The following is a 21392-nucleotide window of genomic DNA, read 5'->3' on the forward strand; positions in this document are numbered from 1 at the left end:
GTAACTATACATTTAATGTACATGGACAATACATAATATCACACTTCCGCCCCCCCAGTTCCAAAAGCAAATTGCCGGTAACCTCGGCCTGGTTCGTCCTGGTTGATTTGAGAGTGTGAGTCCACGACCATCCACTTCCCTCTTCCCCGCGATGTAGAGATTATGCTTGCAATCGGTGCAAGCATGTGATATTAGCAGTCCTTACATGGGTAATACAAGTACACAAACATAATCTCCAGTAGAAAGCAGGTACATATGGACAGTACATTTCTATGCGTTGGAGTTATATCAAAAGGTTGCAGGTACACTGAACAGTTATTAAATCTCAACTCCACTGGGTGAGGTGTGGTGGTGGCATACTGCCCCTTTTTGCCCGAGGTAATGGGCTGCGCTGAGACAGGGTATAGCAACTGGTGCATTGCCTCTGTTCGCAGAAAATAGTTGCCTTTTGCGGCTTGTCTGCAGCCGCTGAACAATTGCATAAATCACATAAAATCAGAAATTGCATTAATCCATTAGTCATGTTAGTCACAGATCCATTAACCCTTTTAACCGTGCATTATGATATTAACTCTTTTCACAAATCATCGCAATCATTTTAATCACAGTAATCATTTTAGCATCAAAATATTAACTCTTGTCATAAATCACGTCATCATACAAATCACGGTAATCATTTTAACTCACTCTTGCCCTTACAAAAGTCTCTTTGTGGGGACCGCCAAAGATGTAAGGCCCCTTTAAGACTCTCGGGTACATTTCCCTTTTAAGACGCCATTTTGATTTTTCCACGAGGTTTCTACTGGGCGCTGCCATTTTAGGAGCTCTGCTGGTGCCTGCCTGCCTCTCTCTGCAGAACTCTGCTGCCACGAGGCTCACTTCCATCTTGAAGTCGCTGTGCTGCTGCCTGCTCTCCCTCTCTCAACAGCTGGCGACCAAAACGGCCCAGCAGAGCGCTCCGGCCACGGGCAGAGTGAGGAAGCCTCATCGCTACAGACCCAGCACCTTGGTTCTGAGGGAGATCCGCCGCTACCAGAAATCCACCGAGCTGCTGCCTGCTCTCCCTCTCTCTTCTCCAGCTCGGTCGGTGCTGCTGTTGGTTCCAGCGCCTCTTTCTCACTCTAAGACTTTGCAGGGGAGAGTCGATGGCCGCCACTGCTCTGCCCAACCCCACACACGCTTCCTTCGCTGCCATCCGATCCGAAGGTGGAGGCCTGCTCTGCCTGTGAACACGGGGGACAGCGGTCTGTGAGGAATGAAGTCTTCCCAGCTCCCACGGACCTTCCCCATCCATCTCCTGCCGAGTAGCATCAGTCCATCGCCTGCAATGATCCACAAAGGTAAACCGTGCGTCTCGCCACCGTGAGATACCTGCACATCCGCTCTGCCAAGAACAGGTATCAGTTCCTTGGTGTAGGTGCGCAGCTTCGCCGTGACCGGGACCAGCTTGGGTCGTGTAGCTGGGTTGATCCACAGTTTATCAAAAGTTTCCTTTCATCAGCAACTGACCCGACCCAGTGTCCACTTCCATACTCATTGAGACTCTGTTAATCTTGACTTCCATAATCACTGGGGCCGAATCGTCGGTACACGTGTACAGTCCAAACGCATCATCTTCTTCTACCTGGGGCTGGGATGCCAGTCGAGCCAAACCGCAATGCTCCTCGCTGGATAGCAGATCATCTACCATCTCCTCAGCCACACAGTGAGTCATGTCTCTTTTGCACATACGCTGAAGGTGGCCTTTCGTGTGGCAGGTATTGCACGTATACTCCGCAAACCTGCACCGGTGAGCCCCATGGCTTCCTCTGCAGCACCAGCATGGTGCTACTCGATTAGCCCCCCTTGGCAGACTCTGAGTTCCAGGACCCTGAGGTCCGTGCTCTCTGCCCTGGGCAGAGCCATGTTCTGCAGTTTTGTCTGTGACGGGCGCTATCCTGTGAATAGTACCTGCCGGGTTCGAGACTGTGTGGATCATCTGCTTGGTGCTGCAAGTCGAGGTCATAAATGCCCAGCTGATGTTGATGGCTTGCTGCAGGCTGACTGTAGGTTCAGTAGATAGCAGCTTGTGAAGGAGACCCTCATGTCCAATCCCCATAACAAAGACGTCTCGCAACGCCTCGTTAAGATGTGTGCCAAAATCGCACGGTGCTGAAAGTCTCCTGATGTCCGCAGCATATTTTGTAATATCCTGGCCCTCAGGTCTGCAGTGGTGGTAGAATTTGTGCCCGGCCATGAGGATGCTCACCTTCGGTTTCAGTTGGTTACGAATGAGTTCAATCAGCTCCTCATATAACTTGTCCTTGGCGTTCGTGGGTGCCAGCAAATCCCTGACGAGACGGTAAACCTTCTCGCCACAACTGGACAGCAATATCGCCTTACGCTTCTCTATCAGTGCGGTCGTGTCCCCTGTCAGGTCGTTTGCTGTAAAATAGTACTCGAGCCTTTCCATAAAGGCATTCCAGTCATTATCCTCTGTGAAATCCTTTAGCATGCCCAAGGTAGCCATGGTTGTGTGAAGAGCTCGTCAGTGTTCTTGTTGCCAATTTATAATGTATGTAGCACTCAAATCACTGACTCCACACAGTCTGGTGTTGTAGTAACTGCTGTGACCTTGGTCCTTTATTGTGTAACTCCAGAGTGCCCTTCAGGTGTGGTGGTCAGCCTTTTATACTCTGTCTCGCAGGTACTTTCGGGTCTCCCACCACAGTGCCCCTTGTGGTGCACCATTGTAACTATACATTTAATGTACAAGGACAATACATAACACATCCTTATTTTCAAATCCCTCCATGGCCTCACCCCTCCCTATCTCTGTAATCTCCTCCAGCCCTACAACCTCCCCCCCCCCCCCCCCCCGAGATATCTGCGCTCCTCTAATTCTGTCCTCTTGAGCATCACTGATTATAATCGCTCAACCAATGATGGCCGTGCCTTCTGTTGCCTAGGCCCTAAGCTCTGGACTGCCCTGCCTAAACCTCTCCACCTCTCTACCTCGCTTTCCTCCTTCAAGACGCTCCTTAAAACATCCAAAAGCAAAATACTGCAGATACTGGAATCTGAAATAAAAACAGAAAATGAGGGTCAGGCAGCATCTGTGGAGAGAAACAGATTTAATGTTTCAGGTTGATGACCCTTCGTCAGAACTGGCCTTAACTGATACCTCTTTTACCAACCTTTTGCTCACCTGTGCTAATTTCTACTTATGTAGCTTGGTGTCAAATTTTTATCTCATAATGCTCCTGTGAAGCGCCTTGGGATGTTTCACAGCATTAAAGGCACTATATAAATACACATTGTTGTTGTTGTAATCTCAAATTTAGTGAGATCTGTGTTATTATACTTGCTTAATCTAGAGCCATTAATAGCTAGAGTTTCGCCATTTAGAATTTGGTCACTGTACCTCGAGGTGAAAGGACTGCGCTTCCCAACTCTTTGTATTTTTTCAATTTTGCCTTGGTTTAATCTATCCAAATATTCAATAAATCTTAATAGCTACTAGACTATTTGATTACAAAAGTAATTGTTTGGCACAGTTAGACATTTATTGCATTCAGATTTTCAATTGATTTAAATTTTCGCTGCAGACTAGCCATGCGTATTTCTATTGCAATTTATTAGATTAAATTGCAAATCTTTTCATTCACTTGTTGTAAACCAGTGTAATGCTACGGATTGAATGTCACTCACTTGATCATTAAAATGGCAAGCAAGGTCCATACTTAAGAGTTGGTTTAGAAGTACTGTATAATACTTCAAAGAACTGATCAAAGTATTAACAATACAATCAATCTCAGTACAGGTTTCAGCTCACCACATCATCACAGACTGGTGTGTGAATTGAGTGTCCACTGCAGTGTAATGTTCGTGCAGGAGCAATATATTCCGCTAAAAGGAAAGAACAAACTAAACACTAATGAGACTCCATAGATGAATAAATCCATAAGGGTCAGGAAAGATGTATACATTAAGTAGATAGAGAGCATGATAAGGGAGGATATGAAAAGATTAAGAGATAAGTCAAAAACAATTAGGAAGGCAAAGAGGAACTCTGAAATTAAATTATCAAGGAACATAAAACAAAATAGTAAAATATTTTACAGGCACATCAATAAAAAAAGGAAGATTGGGATGGGAATAGGGCCATTAAGGGATAGACAAGATAATACCACAGGTAACGCTAGAGAGGTGGCAGAAATATTAAATAATGATTTTGCTTCAGTATTTACCAGGGAGATAGAACAGGTGGACATGTCATTGGATGATGAGATTAGTAATGAGATAAGTATATTTAAAATAAAAAGAATGCATATATTAAATGAACTAATCAAACTCAAAGAGGATAAATCCCCTGGTCTGGATGGATTACATCCATGCATTTTAAAAGAATCTAGGGAAGAGATAGCAGAGGCATTACTACACATATTTAATAATTCGTTAGAACAAGGTGTAATGCTAGAGGACTGGGGTATAGCTAACGTAATACCTATATTTAAGAATTGGGATAGAACATGTCCAAGGAATTCTAGACCAGTCAACTTAACATCAGTTGCAGGAAAAGTAATAGAATCCACACTAAAGGAGAAAATAGAAGAACATCTGGAAACCAAAAGTATAATAATGAATAGTCAGCATGGAAGTGTGAATTTCAATTGAGTTAGAAACTGTTAAACGAGAATAGGCCATATGGCCCATTAAGTTCATTCTCGCCACAGATCATGTACAATTTGCTCTATCATAGATCCTACCCAACCCAGTAAAGCTCTTGAGTGACACAATCAACCATAAGTAAATCTCCAAGAAGAAATAATGTTGCTAATTGTCTATCAGAGCCCAAAGTTAGTTGAGCAAGACTTCAGACTATTAATCAAGTCTTGCCACCCACATTTCTAACTCTGTCCAGTTGCATTTCACAGGCCGCTCCTAAATTGAACCATCATACGCTGCGGAGTATTGGACTACCTGTGTCTGTGTTTATGCTTAGTAATTTCAAAACTCTTCTTGAGCAAACATTTTACTCACTCTGCTTAGAGAAGTCTTTAAGCAAAGCGTAATCTTCTTGGGGCGAGAGTCTGTTCTACATATCCACATTCCAGTATGGTATAGGAGAAAATTCTTCTAATCTTGAATTTGATTTGAAGCGTGCTCATTTTGCATTAAATCCTTAAGTTCTACCATCATGGCTTATAGCCATGTTCATTTTGCCTCTCATGAAGATTAATTACTCCTCATAATCTTCCTTTCTCCAATAAAGACATATTCAATTGTAAGCTGTCTTCATAAGTCTCAGAATCATCTTAGTTGTTCTTCTTTGAATGCTCTCCAAAGTCCTTTTGAAGATAGGATCGTATTTAAATGATTGTGTGACCTATCAAAGAATTAACCTGGGTTAAAATAACCTCCTTTGAAATATGCTCAAATGTTTCTGAGAAACATTCCAGCTCCTAATTACCACTGTTATGAACAGTTTTACATTGACTAGATACTTTCAGAGAACGGTCATTAATTGCACCAAAGCTCTTTTTCTTTTCTACCTTTCCGAATTATTTTGCCCTTTTCCATTTGTGTGTGCCAATGGTTCTTGTTCATTGTTTTTCATTTATCCAAATTAAAATTCATCTTTTATTCATTCATTTTCCACATCCCTCACAATGTTGTCAATCTCCCTTATGCTATTCTGAATGCATTAAGTGTTTGTCAGTCCTGAAAATTATGCAACAGAGCAGTGAATGCATGATGCAAGTTTCCAGCAAAGGGAGCTAATGCTATGTTAATTATCTCCTTTTTAAAAAGCTGGATAAATATCTGGATTGAACATAAGAACATAAGAATTAGGAACAGGAGTAGGCCATCTAGCCCCTCAAGCCTGCTCCGCCATTCAACAAGATCATGGCTGATCTGGCCGTGGACTCAGCTCCATTCACCCGCCCGCTCCCCGTAACCCTTAATTCCCTTATTGGTTAAAAATCTATCTATCTGTGATATGAATACATTCAATGAGCTAGCCTCAACTGCTTCCTTGGGCAGAGAATTCCACAGATTCACAATCCTCTGGGAGAAGAAATTCCTTCTCAACTCGGTTTAAAATTGGCTCCCCCGTATTTTGAGGCTGTGCCCCCTAGTTCTAGTCTCCCCAACCAGTGGAAACAACCTCTCTGCCTCTATCTTGTCTATCCCTTTCATTATTTTAAATGTTTCTATAAGATAAAGAAGGTTGTAAGTATCACACACTGTGGTAACTACTCTATGGAATGAAATGGCTCCTGTTCTTTTCCGACCATGGAAGTGCCCTCTGTGGAATACAACTGGGTTGAAGAATGCATCATTCACTGGAGTTTTCCTAGATTTCGGACAGAAGTTAAAAGAACAATTTTACAACAATGTGACTTTTTGGAAGTTTTATTTGTGGTTGCTCACCTCCCTCAGAACATTAAATAATTACTACAATCTGGTTGGACCAGGCTGGGTGGGTGGCGAGGGGAACTTTAGCTGATCTTTTTTGTTTACATTTTACATTATTTGTTGACTTTATTAATTTATTGGGTGAAGTCGGTAAATTTCATTCGAGTTTCTCAAAGCACGTTAGCATGCGTATTTTGTCATGGTAATGGATTGAAGTCTGCAGCAATGAGAGCTCTACAATGGGATTCAGCCAACTTAAAGATATCGAAGTACGTAAAGCTCCTTTGCAGCTGATATCACAAATATGTCAAGATTTTCTATTTTCTGTGCAAAATGGTAATGGTGATTACAACCAATATTTAGTTATTTTAATGGTGATGATGTCTGACAAACTGTCTTGCAAGATGATTTATCAGTTCAGTAAACAGAAGCCTGCAATGACTAGTTAACCATAGAAAAAGTGAAGATAGAACCAATATAAATTCATTCTGCAACAGGCGTAATGGGTACCGCAGCACAAGCTAGCCACGATCATAATATGGTTGCGTCCTTGTCCATTTAATTACTGTAATTTTACCAAAGTACATTTCAACCCTGTTACTACCCAGTAGTTCATATGATCTTTGTGACTATATAGGAGTATAAATTTGATCTTTGTTTGAACAACTGCGACTAGAGCACTGACATGAGTGCCTGTGATCAACGCAGGAATCTCTGTGAATTCAACAAATACCTGTTAATTACACATGCCTATTTCAATGATTGTCAATAGTGCACTCTAACAGTAATTGTCATTCTTACTGCACTGATCGCCGTCCTAGTGATTTCTATCAGTCTTCAGACATAAAAATTGTGGACAAATTCATTTTGGCACAAAAATCTGAACACAGGTTAACACCAATAAAGCAAGTGTCATCAAGAAACTCAAATATTAAAGAGAAATTTCTGCTCTTCTGTGCCCCTACCAGACAAGGCTCTGCTCTGGGCATGCAAATAGAATCATAGAATGGTTACAGCACAGACAGGCCGTTCAGCCCGTCGAACCCGTGCCAGCTCTCTGCAAGAGCACTTCAGCTAGTCCCACTCGCCTGCCCTTTCCCCGTAGCCCTGCATTTTTTTTTTCATTCAGGTACTTAACCAATTTCCTTTTGAAAGCCACAATTGAATCTGCCTCCTCCACCCTTTCAGGTAGTGCATTCCAGATCCCACTTACTGCGTAAAAAAGTTTTTCCTCATGTCGCCTTTGGTTCTTCTGCCAATCACCTTAAATCTGTGTGCTCTGGTTCATAGACATAGAAACATAGAAAATAGGTGCAGGAGTAGGCCATTCGGCCCTTCAAGCCTGCACCGCCATTCAATAAGATCATGGCTGATCATTCCTTCAGTACCCTTTTCCTGCTTTCTCTCCATACCCCTTGATCCCCTTAACCGTAAGGGCCATATCTAACTCCCTCTTGAATATATCCAGTGAACTGGCATCAACAACTCTCTGCGGCAGGGAATTTCACAGTTTAACCTCATCTCAGTCCTAAATGGCCTACTCCTTATCCTAAGACTATGTCCCCTGGTTCTGGACTTCCCCAACATCGGGAACATTCTTCCTGCATCTATCCTGTCCAGTCCCATCAGAATCTTATACATTTCTATGAGATCCCCTCTCATCCTTCTAAACTCCAGTGAATAAAGGCCCAGTTGATCCAGTCACTCCTCATATGACAGCCCAGCCATCCCTGGAATCAGTCTGGTGAACCTTCGCTGCACTCCCTCAATAGCAAGAACGTCCTTCCTCAGATTAGGAGACTAAAACTGAACACAATATTCCAGGTGAAGCCTCACTAAGGCCCTGTACAACTGCAGTAAGACCTCCCTGCTTCTATATTCAAATCCCCTAGCTATGAAGGCCAACATACCATTTGCCTTCTTTACCGCCTGCTGTACCTGCGTGCCCACTTTCAGTGACTGATGAACCATGACACTCAGGTCTCGTTGCACCTCCCCTTTTCCTAATCTGCTGCCATTCAGATAATATTCTGCCTTCGTGTTTTTGCCCCAAAATGGATAACCTCACATTTATCCACATTATACTGCATCTGCCATGTATTTGCCCACTCACCTAACCTGTCCAAGTCACCCTGCAGCCTCTTAGCATCCTCCTCACAGCTCACACCACCATCCAGTTTAGTGTCATCCGCAAACTTGGATATATTACACTCTATTCCTTCATCTAAATCGTTAATGTACATTGTAAAGAGCTGGAGTCCCAGCACTGAGCCCTGTGGCACTCCACTAGGCACTGCCTGCCATTCTGAAAAGGACCCGTTTATCCCGACTCTCTGCTTCCTGTCTGCCAATCAGTTCCCTATCCACGTCAGAATATTACCCCCAATACCATGTGCTTTGATTTTGCACACCAATCTCTTGTGCGGGACCTTGTCAAAAGTTCTCGACCCTTCTGCCAATGGGAACAGTTTCTCTCTATCTACTCTGTCCAGACCCCTCATGATTTTGAACACCTCTGTCAAATCTCCTCTCAACCTTCTCTGCTCTAAGAAGACTAACCCCAGCTTCTCCAGTCTATCAATGTAACTGAAATTCCACATCCCTGGAACCATTCTTGTAAAGGTTTTCTGCACCCTTTCTAAGGCCTTCAGATCCTTCTGACAGTACAGTGCCCTGAATTGGACACAATCCTCCAGTTGAGGCCAAAACAGTGTTTTATAAAGGTTCATCATAACTTCCTTGCTTTTGTACTCTATTCCTCGCTTTATGAAGCTCAGGATCCCATATGCTTTTTTAACCACTTACTCAACCTGCCCTGCCACCTTCAACAATTTGTGCGCATATACCCCCAAGTTTCTCTGTTCCTGCACCCACTTTAACATATTACCTTTTAATTTGTATTGCCTCTCCTTGTTCTTCCTACCAAACTGTATCAGTTGGCACTTTCCTGCGTTAAATTTCATCTGCCATGTGTCTGCCCATTCCACCAGCCTCTTGAAGTCTATCACTATCTCCTTTACTGTTCACTGTACTTCCAAGTTTTGTGTCATCTGCAAATTTTGAAATTGTGCCCTTTGCACCCAAGTCCAAGTCATTAATATATATCAAGAACAGCAGAGGTCCGAGTACCAACCCCTGGAGAAGACCAATTTATACCTTCCTGCAGTCTGAAAAAACAACCATTCACCACTACCCTCTGCTTCCTGTCAATGAGCCAATTTTGTATACATGCTACCACTGCCCCTTTTATTCCATGGGCTTCAAATTTGCTGGCAAACCTATTATGTGGCACTTTATCAAATGCCTGTTGGAAATCAAAAAACTCATTCAAGTTAGTTAAATACTATTTGCCTTTGACAAATCCATGCTGGCTTTCCTTAATTAATCCACGCTTGTCTAAGTGATTGTTAATTTTGTCCTGGATTATCATTTCTAAAAGCTTCCCCACAATTGAGGTTAAACTGACTGGGTTTAGTTGCTGGGTTTATCCTTACACCCTTTTTTGAACAAGGGTGTAACATTTGCAATTCTCCAATCCTCTGGCATCATCCCCATATCCAAGGAGGATTGGAAGATTATGTCCAATACCTCTTCAATTTCCACCTTTACTTTCCTCAGCATCCTAGGATGCATCCCATCCAATCCTGGTGACTTATCTACTTTAAATGCAGCCATCCTTTCTGGCAGTACTTAAGATAGACAATTTATCTTTAAATGTTTACAATGCAGTGTACCCAAGAAACCTCAACCAAATGATAGAGGGCAAGGCTCTGGTTAATATGTTTCAGGAGCTTGCTCAGCACAGGTGTAACTAAAAAAGACAGGATAGAAAATCATCTGTTATCCTGATCTTCAAAACAGAAATGAGAGGAAATCAGAAATGAGAAAGATGCTGACCTAATGACCATTAATATTTGACAGCATTATATAGGATGCTATCAATATTTATTTACAGAATACAGATGAAATGAGCAGCTCTAAGCATGTATTTAGAAGCAGTAGATCATGTCTCATAGTGGTATTGTTTGATGAGGTAATTAACCTAGTGGTGTCATGTATGTACATTCTGTTTGTACCCACCAGATGGCATCATTGTTGGAGGCCACTGAGTAGCACGCACATGGTGCTGCTCAGGTATAAAAGGCCAGCCATTTTGAGAGTCAGGCACTTTGGGCCTAAATAAAGTAGAGCCAAGGTTGCACCTTGCTTAGTTAAACAGTACTCAGTTTGAACCTTTATTGCATATAACAAATGGATAACAGCAACCCAGTGGGTATAACTTAATTAGATTTTCAGAAAGCATTTTTTAAAGAAAGTTAAGAATAATAGCATTCATGGCAAATTGGTTAGGTGGATTGAAAATGGCCTTGCATTAGGAAGCAGAAAGCATGATGAATGAAAATGAACAGGGTGGGTGGGAGAGAGTCAGGGTTTTACTGTAGACAAGAGTATTGAAAGTGGAAGTGAGGGAGTGGTTGAGCAAGTTGACAGCTACAGAAGTATCAAACTGTACATTGCTCTGGTTAAACTACATCTTCAGTTCTGTGTCTAATTCTGCTCACCAAGACACAAGGGAGAGATCTAGTTTCTGAAAGCAGTTCAGAGAGCCATGCGGCTGTGCCCTAGTGTCAGGTTATGAGCAGATACACCTTGAACTGAGACATCTAATATCTCATTTAGGTAATACCTGTAAGATGAAAAACATATGGAAAAAGTAGAATTAGAAATATACTTCCAAACTAAACTATTAGTAGGACAAAGACAGAGGTTCAAACTGACAAAAGGTACATTTAAGACCCCTTCCGGACTCAACATCGAGTTCCACAATTTCAGATCATAACTGTTTGTTAGCGCGAATGTTTCCCAGGAAGAATCACTCGACACTCAGGGTCGGTTCCAACATCAAAACGGCCTTTATTACGCCAGCGGGGAGAAAGCCTCTGGGTTACACCAGGCACTACTCTCCGCTGAACAAAGAAATTCATCGATACTTATACGTTTTACAACACTTGGCTACAATTACTCAATCCATCTCGGCTGGACACAATCCAATCACAACAATTATAGATTACATACAGGTTTCTTTTGGGCCAATGGAATTGACCCCTAAGCATCAAGGGGGCTGTATGATCAGTTCATGTTTTTGCTAAGAATTTCTCATGGTCTCGTGATGTGGTCAGGCCCACCCTTATCTATTGTCCTTGGGTCTGGTGTGTTCCTAGGACTTCTTATCTTAACCCTGTTTCAGGGATTCCTTTGTTCAGTGTTCTGCTAGGACATCTTGTCTGGGTTTGTTGATTTAAAGACATTCTGCTGAACTGCAGTGTCATCAGCTATCCAGAAAGTTAGCCAACTTGGTTAGCTGAATACCCCGAGTGCTTTGCAGAATCCTTGGCAACCATCTTTACTCATATATAGACATACATTCTGCAGGTGCCTTCACCTTTGAAAGTGCCCTACAACACTGTTATATATGTTAACCTGTAAATACCTTGTTTAACCACCAGAGGGCTCATTCCCTGGAGTCCCAAGGGATCCCTCAATCCCTTTGGAGCACCTGTACTTAAGGAGGCCTCACATGCTGGAGAGGCACTCTGGAGACCTGTAATAAAAGACTACGGTCACACTTTACTTTGAGCTCACAGTATCTGGTCAGACTCTTTATTCAAGACATAACAACTGGCGACGAGATACAGATGACGAACCCAATGATGCAGAGAACAGTGAGCATCCTGGAGAAATTTTCGGAGGGAGATGATTGGGAAACCTTTGTGGAGCGACTCGACCAATACTTCATGGCCAACGAGCTGGAAGGAGAAACGAACGCTGCCAAACAAAGGGCGATCCTCCTCACCGTTTGCGGGTCACTAACATATGGCCTCATGAAAAGTTTGCTTGCTCCAGCGAAACCCACGGAGAAATCATATGATGATTTGTGCACACTGGTCCGGGAGCATCTTAACCTGAAGGAAAGCGATCTGATGGCGAGGTACCGGTTCTACACGTACAAGAGGTCTGAAGGCCAGAAAGTGGTGAGCTATGTCACCGAGCTAAGACGCCTTGCAGGACATTGCGAATTTGAAGGACATTTGGAGCACATGCTCAGGGACTTCTTTGTACTTGGCATTGGCCATGAAGAAATACTTGGCAAACTTTTGACTGTAGCAACCCCAACCTTGAGTAAAGCCATAGCGATAGCCCAGGCTTTCATCGCCACCAGTGACAATACCAAGCAACTTTCTCAGCACACGAGTGCTGCTACAAGGTACTGTGAACAAAGTACGCTTGTTTTCGAATTGTAACATACAGGGCAGGCCTCACATGCCTGCAGCTGCATGTCCGAAGATCTCTCAGAGTCACCATCAAGGGTGATGAATGCTAGGCCATTAATACCTTGTTGGCGCTGCGGGGGTGATCATCGTTTCCATTCATGCCACTTCAAAGGATACGTTTGCAAGGGCTGTGGAACAACGGGATACCTCCAACGTATGTGCACGCGAGCTGCAAACCCTCTTAATCTTGTAAACCACCATGTTGCAGAGGAGGACAGATCCACGGTGGTTCATGACGAACCAGAGCCTCAGATCGAGGAGGCAGAGGTATATGGGGTGCACACATTTACCACAAAGTGTCCCCCGATAATGTTGAAGGTTGAATTAAATGGACTCCCGGCGTCAATGGAGCTGGACACAGGCGCGAGCCAGTCCATTATGAGCAAAAAGACTTTCAATAAATTATGGTGCAGCAAAGCCTGACTTCCATTCGCACTAAACTGAGAACTTATACAAAGGAACTGATTCCCGTAATCGGAAGTGCTATTGTAAAGGTCTCCTACGATGGAGCGGTACACAAGTTACCAATCTGGGTGGTACCGGGCGATGGCCCCACGCTGCTCGGCAGGAGCTGGCTGGGGAAGATACGCTGGAACTGGGACGACATCTGAGCGCTCTCGCCCGTCGACGACACTTCATGTGCCCAGGTCCTAAACAAGTTCCCCTCGCTGGTTGAACCAGGCATCGGGAAGTTCCAAGGAGCAAAAGTGCAGATCCACCTAATTCCGGGGGTGCGACCCATCCATCACAAGGCGAGAGCAGTACCGTACATGATGAGAGAGAGGGTGGAGATCGAGCTGGACTGGCTGCAACGAGAGGGCATCATTCCGCTGATTGAATTCAACGAGTGGGCCAGTCCGAGTGTTCCAGTCCTCAAGGGAGACAGCACCGTCAGAATCTGTGGTGATTACAAAATAACTATCAATCGTTTCTCCCTACAGGATCAATATCCACTACCAAAGGCAGACGACCTATTTACGATGCTGGTAGGAGGAAAGAGGTTCACAAAGCTGGACTTGATCTCGGCCTATATGATGCAGGAGCTGGAGGAATCATCGAAGGGCCCCACCTGCATCAACATGCGCAAAGGTCTCTTCATTTACAACAGATGCCAGTTTAGGATTCGATCAGCAGTGGCGATATTCCAGAGAAACATGGAAAGCTTACTGAAGTCAGTCCCGTGCACCGTGGTCTTCCAGGGCGATATCATGGTTACAGGTCGGGACACCGTCGAGCACCTGCAGAACCTGGAGGAGTTTCTTAGTCGGCTTAATCGCGTGGGGCTTAGGTTAAAACGCTCGAAGTGCGTTTTCCAAGTGCCTGAAGTGGAGTTCCTGGGGAAAAGAATCGCGGCGAACGGCATCAGGCCCACCGATTCGAAGACGGAAGCAATCGAGAACGCACCGAGACCGCAGAACGTGACGGAGCTGCGGTTATTTCTAGGACTCCTGAACTACTTTGGTAACTTCTTACCGGGTCTCAGCACACTGTTAGAATCACTGCACGCTTTACTGCATAAAGGAGATGAATGGGTATGGGGTAAAAGCCAAGAAAATGCCTTTGTAAAAGCTAGAAAACTGTTATGCTCAAACAAATTGCTTGTGTTGCATGATCCATGTAAGTGTTTGGTATTAGCATGTGATGCGTCATCACACAGTGTCGGGTGTGTATTGCAACAAACTAATGAACCTGGGAAATTGCAACTGGTTGCTTATGCATCCAGAAATCTGCCTAAGGCTGAGAGGGCCTACAGCATGATTGAAAAAGAAGTGTAAGTGTGTGTTTATGGGGTAAAGAAAATTCATCAGTATCTGTTTGGGCTCAAATTTGAATTGGAAACCAACCATAAGCCACTGATATCCCTCTTTTCTGAAAGTGAGGGGATAAATACGAATGCATCGGCCCGCATCTAGAGATGGGCGCTCACGTTGTCCACATACAACTACGCCATCCGCCACAGGCCAGGCACAGAAAACTGTGCCGATGCTCTCAGTAGGCTGCCATTGCCCACCACAGGGGTGGAGATGGCGCAGCCCGCAGATCTAGTTATGGTAATGGAAGCATTCGAGAGTGAGCAATCACCTGTTACCGCCCGACAGATTAGAATCTGGACGAGCCAGGACCCCTTACTGTCCTTAGTAAAAAACTGTGTGCTCCACGGGAGTTGGTCTAGTGTCCCATTAGAGATGCAGGAAGAAATAAAGCTGTACCAGCGGCACAAAGATGAAATGTCTATACAGGCAGGCAATCGGGTAGTGATACCAAAAAAGAGCAGGGACACTTTCATTAGTGATCTCCACAGTACCCACCCAGGCATTGTGATGATGAAAGCGATAGCCAGATCCCGGTATCGATGCAGACTTAGAGTTCTGTGTGTACAAATGTAATACATGTTCACAGTTAAGCAATGCACCCAGGGAGGTGCCACTAAGTTTATGGTCCTGGCCCTCCAAACCGTGGTCCATGGTCCATGTCAACTATGCAGGCCCGTTTTGGGGAAAAATGTTCCTAGTGGTTGTAGATGTGTACTCCAAATGGATTGAATGTGAGATAATGTCGGCAAGCATGTCCGCTGCCACCACTGAAAGCCTGCGGGCCATGTATGCCACCCACGGCCTGCCTGATGTCCTTGTGACTGACAACGGGCCATGTTTCACCAGTGCCGAGTTCAAAGAGTTCATGACCCGCAATGGGATCAAACATGTCACATCTGCCCCATTCAAACCAGCATCCAATGGTCAGGCAGATAGAGCAGTGCAAACTATCAAGCAGGGCTTGAAGAGAGTAACTGAAGGCTCACTGCAGACTCGCCTATCCCGAGTCCTGCTTAGTTACCGCACAAGACCCCACTCGTTCACTGGGATTTCACCCGCTGAACTGCTCATGAAAAGGGCACTTAAGACAAGGCTTTTGTTAGTCCACCCTGACCTACACAAACAGGTAGAGAGCAGGCGGCTTCAACAAAGTACATATCATGATCACGCTAATGTGTCACGCGAAATTGAGATTAATAATTCTATATTTGTGTTTAACTATGGACAAGATCCCAAGTGGCTTCCCGGCACTGTTGTGGCCAAAGAGGGGAGTAGAGTGTTTCGGGTCAAACTTTCTAATGGACTCATTTACAGGAAACACTTGGACCAAACCAAACTCAGATTCACGGACTATCCAGAGCAACCCACAATAGACCCTACCTTTTTTGACCCTCCAACATACACCAGTGGCAACCGACCTAGCGGTTGACCACAAAACAGAACCCATCACCCTCAGCAGCCCAGCAGGACTCACCACACCAGGCAGCCCAGCAAGGCCAGTTACACAGCAGCCCAGCGAGGGACCAACAAACGACTCACCAAAACCAGCATTTGCACCGAGACGATCAACCAGGGAAAGAAAGGCCCCAGATCGACTCACCTTGTAAATAATTACACTATTGACTTTTGGGGGGGGGGGGGTGGGGGGGGAGTGTTGTAATATATGTAAACCTGTAAATACCTTGTTTAACCACCAGAGGGCTCATCCCCTGGAGTCCCAAGAGATCCCACAATCCCTTGGGAGAACCTGTACTTAAGGAGGCCTCACAGGCTGGAGAAGCACTCTGGAGACATGTAATAAAAAGACTAAGGTCACACTTTACTTTGAGTTCACAGTATCTGGTCAGACTCTTTACTCAATACATAACAATAACCACTACTCCAATTTTTTTGGACAGCAGGTAGTGGGTAATGATTCTCTACTTCCTAATGCATCATCATAGGAAGTCCCTCGGAATCGCGGAAGACTTGTTTCCACTCCTGAAGTGAGCTCTTTGGTGGCTGAACAGTCCAATACGAGAGCCACAGACTCTGTCACAGGTGGGACAGATAGTCATTGAGGGAAGGCGTGGGTGGGACTGGTTTGCCGCACGCTCTTTCCGCTGTCTGCGCTTGATTTCTGCATGCTCTCGGTGTTGAGACTCAAGGTGCTCAGCGCCGTCCCGGATGCACTTCCTCCACTTAGGGTGGTCTTTGGCCAGGGGCTCCCAGGTGTCAGTGGGGATGGTGCACTTTATCAGGGAGGCTTTGAGGGTGTCCTTGTAACGTTTCTGCTGCCCACCTTTGGCTCATTTGCCGTGAAGGAGCTTTGAGTAGAGCACTTGCTTTTGGAGTCTCTTGTCTGGCATGCAAACTATGTGGCCTGCCCAGCGCAGCTGATCGAGTGTGGTCAGTGCTTCAATGCTGGAGAAGTTAGCCTGGACGAGGACGCTGATGTTGGTGCATCTGTCCTCCCAGGGGATTTGTAGGATCTTGCGGAGACATCGTTGGTGACATTTTTCCAGCAACTTGAGGTCTCTACTGTACACGGTCCATGTCTCTGAGCCATACAGGAGGGCGGATATTACTACAGCCCTGTAGACCATGAGCTTGGTGGCAGTTTTGAGGGCCTGGTCTAATGCAAGGCCAATTTGCTGGGTCATTTACAGCTCCTCTAGACCCATCTTTTGTTTCTTTACTTTTTCCATTACCACTCCCTTTTACCTTGCACTATCATCCCTTTTGTCATTGAATCACTCCTGCCTTCCAACCTCTGTTCTCTCCTCTGCTCCCCCTTTCCCTGCCTCTGTACTTGCTGTTACATCTCGAGCATCTTCCAGTTCTGATGAAAGGTCATCGATCTGAAACGCTACCTCACTTTTTCACTCTACAGATGCTGCCTCCCCTGCTGAATATTTCCAGCATTTTCTGTTTTTATTTTAGATCCGCATTATTTTGCCTTGGTGCATTTAAAATTGATGTCGAGAAGCTCTTCTCAAAAAGAGTGGTCAATATATGGAATGAACTTCTGGGATGGAGCAGTGGAGGTGAACACTCTGCAAACATTTAAGAAACAAGATGTTGAGGGGTCTTTCTGGAAAGATGACCAAAAGTGACCGGCTATCTTGTGATAGGTCATTAGACATTTGAGATTGTTATTTCCAAGGATTACTGCAGGACTTTCGTCCGATTGTACGAGGGCACCAATGCTTGGAACGCTGATCTCTGATTGGAGCAGTGATTCCCGGAACAAAGGTCGCCACGGTTACAGTCTCCATGGTTTCCTTTGTCCCTGGAACACTTCGCTGCGTCATCAGGTGGCGCGTTAGGATCCGATTGGTCCGGTCCTTCGATGTCATTTTAAAGCGCCGGCTAATGAGGTTGATGAGCCGCGCCATGGACAGTAAGTGGTTTTCCTGCCTCTGGTAGTGAGGTGGCGCCGGTTGTATTTGCTGTCGGTGTGGTCGCGGTTCAGGTTCGGCGGTGGGAGAGGCCGGTGCCGAGGCCTCCTCTCAGCCTGAGCATCAGGTGAAAGATGCGGGCTCGCTTCACGCCGGCAGCTCTTGGGTTAGCCACCTTCGGGCTGCGGGAAGCGCAGGGAGTCTCTGGCCTTTCAACTGTCCGAATGTCAATGCTTCGGGGAGGGAGTTCCTCCGGGGGCTTCGAGGCTTCTGCTGTTCAGCGGTAACGTTTTAATGAGTAGGCCGTTGAGCCTTTTCCGCCATTCAATGAAGTTATGGCTGATCTGCGACCTAACCCGCCTTTGCACCCTACCCCTTGGTTAGCAGAAATCTATCAATCTCAAAATTAACAACTGACCTAGCATCAATTTGTGTATGTGGAAAAGAGTTCCAAACTTCCACCCTTTGTGTGTAGAAGTGTTTCCTAATTTCACTCCTGCCTCTAATTTAGGTGCTATCCCCAGTCCTAGACTCTCCAACCAGCAGCAATTGTTTTACTCTATTGGTCTCCTTTTAATATCTTGAAAGCTTTGATCAAATCATAGAATGGTTACAGCACAGAGAAGGCCATTTGGACGGTCGAGCCTGTGCCAGCAAATTGCCCCTTAACTTTCTGAATGCTAAGGAATAAAATCCTAATTTGTGTAATCTTTCCTTGTAGCAACCTGTGAAGTCCAGTGTAATAGTGGTAAATCTATGCTGCACTCCCTCCAATACATAATAAGAACATAAGAATTAGGAACAGGAGTAGGCCATCTAGCACCTCGAGCCTGCTCCGCCATTCAAAAAGATCATGGCTGATCTGGCCGTGGACTCTGCTCCACTTACCTGCCTGCTCCCCATAACCCTTAATTCCCTTATTGGTTAAAAATCTATCAGTCTTTGATTTGAATACAATGAGTTAACCTCAACTGCTTCCTTGGGCAGAGAATTCCACAGATTCACAACCCTCTGGGAGAAGAATTCCTTCTCAACTTGGTTTTAAATTGGCTCCCCTGTATTTTGAGGCTGTGCCCCCTAGTTCTAGTCTCCCTGACCAGTGAAAACAACCTTTCTGCCTCTATCTTGTCTATCCATTTCATTTTAAATGTTTCTATAAGATCACCCCTCACCCTTCTGAACTCCAATGAGTAAAGACCTAGTCTACTCAATCTATCATCATAAGGTAACCCCCTCATCTCTGGAATCAGCCTAGTGAATTGTCTCTGTACCCCCTCCAAGGCTAGTATATCCTTCCTTAAGTAAGGTGACCAAAACTGCATGCAGTACTCCAGGTGCAGCCTCACCAATACCCTGTACAGTTGCAGCAGGACCTCCCTGCTTTTGTATTCCATCCCTCTTGCAATGAAGGCTAACATTCCATTCGCCTTCCTGATAACCTGCTGCACCTGCAGACTAACTTTTTGGGATTAAGAGTTTCATGCACAAGGACCCCCAGGTCCCTCTGCACTGCAGCATGTTGTAATTTCTCCCCATTCAAATAATAATCCCTTTTACTGTTTTTTTTTTTACAAGGTGGATGACCTCACATTTTCTGACATTGTATTCCATCTGCCAAACCTTAGCCCATTCGCTTAACCTATCTAAATCTCTTTGCAGCCTCTCTATGTCTTCTACACAACCTGCTTTCCCACTAATCTTTGTGTCATCTGCAAATTTTGTTACACTACATTCTGTCCCTTCTTCCAGGTCATCTATGTATATTGTAAACAGTTGTGGTCCCAGCACCGATCCCTGTGGCACACCACTAACCACCGATTTCCAACCCGAAAAGGTTCCATTTATCCCGACTCTCTGCTTTCTGTTAGCCAGCCAATTCTCGATCCATGCTAATACAGTTCCTCTGACTCTGCGTACCTTTATCTTCTGCAGTAACCTTTTGTGTGGCACCTTATCGAATGCCTTTTGGAAATCTAAATACACCACATCCATCGGTACACCTCTATCCACCATGCTTGTTATATCAAAGAATTCCAGTAAATTAGTTAAACATGATTTCCCCTTCATGAATCCATGTTGCGTCTGCTTGATTGCACTATTCCTATCTAGATGTCCTGCTATTTCTTCCTTAATGATAGCTTCAAGCATTTTCCCCACTACAGATGTTAAACTAACCTGCCTTTTGTCTGCCCCCTTTTTTAAACACAGGCGTGACATTAGCTGCTTTCCAAGAGTCCAGAGAATTTTGATAGATTATAACGAATGCATCTGCTATAACTTCCGCCATCTCTTTTAATACCCTGGGATGCATTTCATCAGGACCAGGGGACTTGTCTTCCTTGAATCCCATTACCCAGTCCAGCACTACCCCCCGACTGATAGTGATTGTCTCAAGGTCCTCCCTTCCCACATTCCTGTGACCAGCAATTTTTAGCATGGTTTTTGTGTCTTCCATTGTGAAGACCGAAGCAAAATAATTGTTTAAGGTCTCAGCCATTTCCACATTTCCCATTATTAAATCCCCCTTCTCATCTTCTAAGGGGCCAACATTTACTTTAGTCACTCTCTTCCGTTTTATATATCGGTGAAAGCTTTTACTATCCAGTTTTTATGTTTTGCGCAAGTTTACTTTTGTAATCTATCTTTCCTTTCTTTATTGCTTTCTTAGTCATTCTTTGCTGTCTTTTAAAATTTTCCCAATCTTCTAGTTTCCCACTAACCTTGGCCACCTTATACGCATTGGTTTTTAATTTGATACTCTCCTTTATTTCCTTGGTTATCCACGGCTGGTTATCCCTTCTCTTACCGCCCTTCTTTTTCACTGGAATATATTTTTGTTGAGCACTATGAAAGAGCTCCTTAAAAGTCCTCCACTATTCCTCAATTGTGCCACTGTTTAGTCTGTGTTCCCAGTCTACTTTAGCTAACTCTGCCCTCATCCCACTGTAGTCCCCTTTGTTTAAGCATAGTACGCTCGTTTGAGACACTACTTCCTCACCCTCAATGTGTATTACAAATTCAACCATACTGTGATCACTCATTCCGAGAGGATCTTTTACTAGGAGATCGTTTATTATTCCTGACTCATTACACAGGACCAGATCTAAGATAGCTTGCTCCCCTGGAGGTTCTGCAACATACTGTTCTAAGAAACAATCCCGTATGCATTCTATGAATTCCTCCTCCAGGCTACCCCGTGTGATTTGACCGATCGATATATAGGTTAAAATCCCCCATGATTACTGCCGTTCCTTTTTCACATGCCTCCATTATTCCCTGGATTATTGTCCGCCCCACCGTGAAGTTGTTATTTGGGGCCCTATAAACTACGCCCACCAGTGACTTTTTCCCCTTACTATCTCTAATCTCCACCCACAATGATTCAACATTTTGTTCATTGGAGCTAATATCATCTCTCACAACTGCCCTGATATCATCCTTTATTAACAGAGCTACCCCACCTC

At 44.6% G+C, this 21392-nt stretch overlaps 1 protein-coding gene across 3 annotated transcripts in view; it reads left to right on the forward strand.

Moving 5' to 3' along the window:
• The first annotated feature begins 1620 nt into the window (after positions 1-1620).
• pop4 (POP4 homolog, ribonuclease P/MRP subunit) overlaps positions 1621-21392 on the forward strand; it is a 52628-nt gene continuing 32856 nt past the window's right edge. Inside the window, exon 1 of one of the 3 annotated variants that reach the window (XM_070896957.1) lies at positions 1621-1705. In XM_070896957.1, coding sequence (XP_070753058.1) covers positions 1636-1705 — 70 coding nt within the window. In that variant the 5' untranslated portion in view covers positions 1621-1635. Of the gene's footprint in view, positions 1706-17828; positions 17931-18222; positions 18308-21392 lie in introns of those variants that run through there. The other 2 variants (XM_070896958.1, XM_070896956.1) reach the window with 2 other exon arrangements.

Source organism: Pristiophorus japonicus, chromosome 13 (genome assembly GCF_044704955.1).
Source record: "Pristiophorus japonicus isolate sPriJap1 chromosome 13, sPriJap1.hap1, whole genome shotgun sequence".
Classification (NCBI taxonomy): Eukaryota; Metazoa; Chordata; class Chondrichthyes; family Pristiophoridae; genus Pristiophorus; species Pristiophorus japonicus.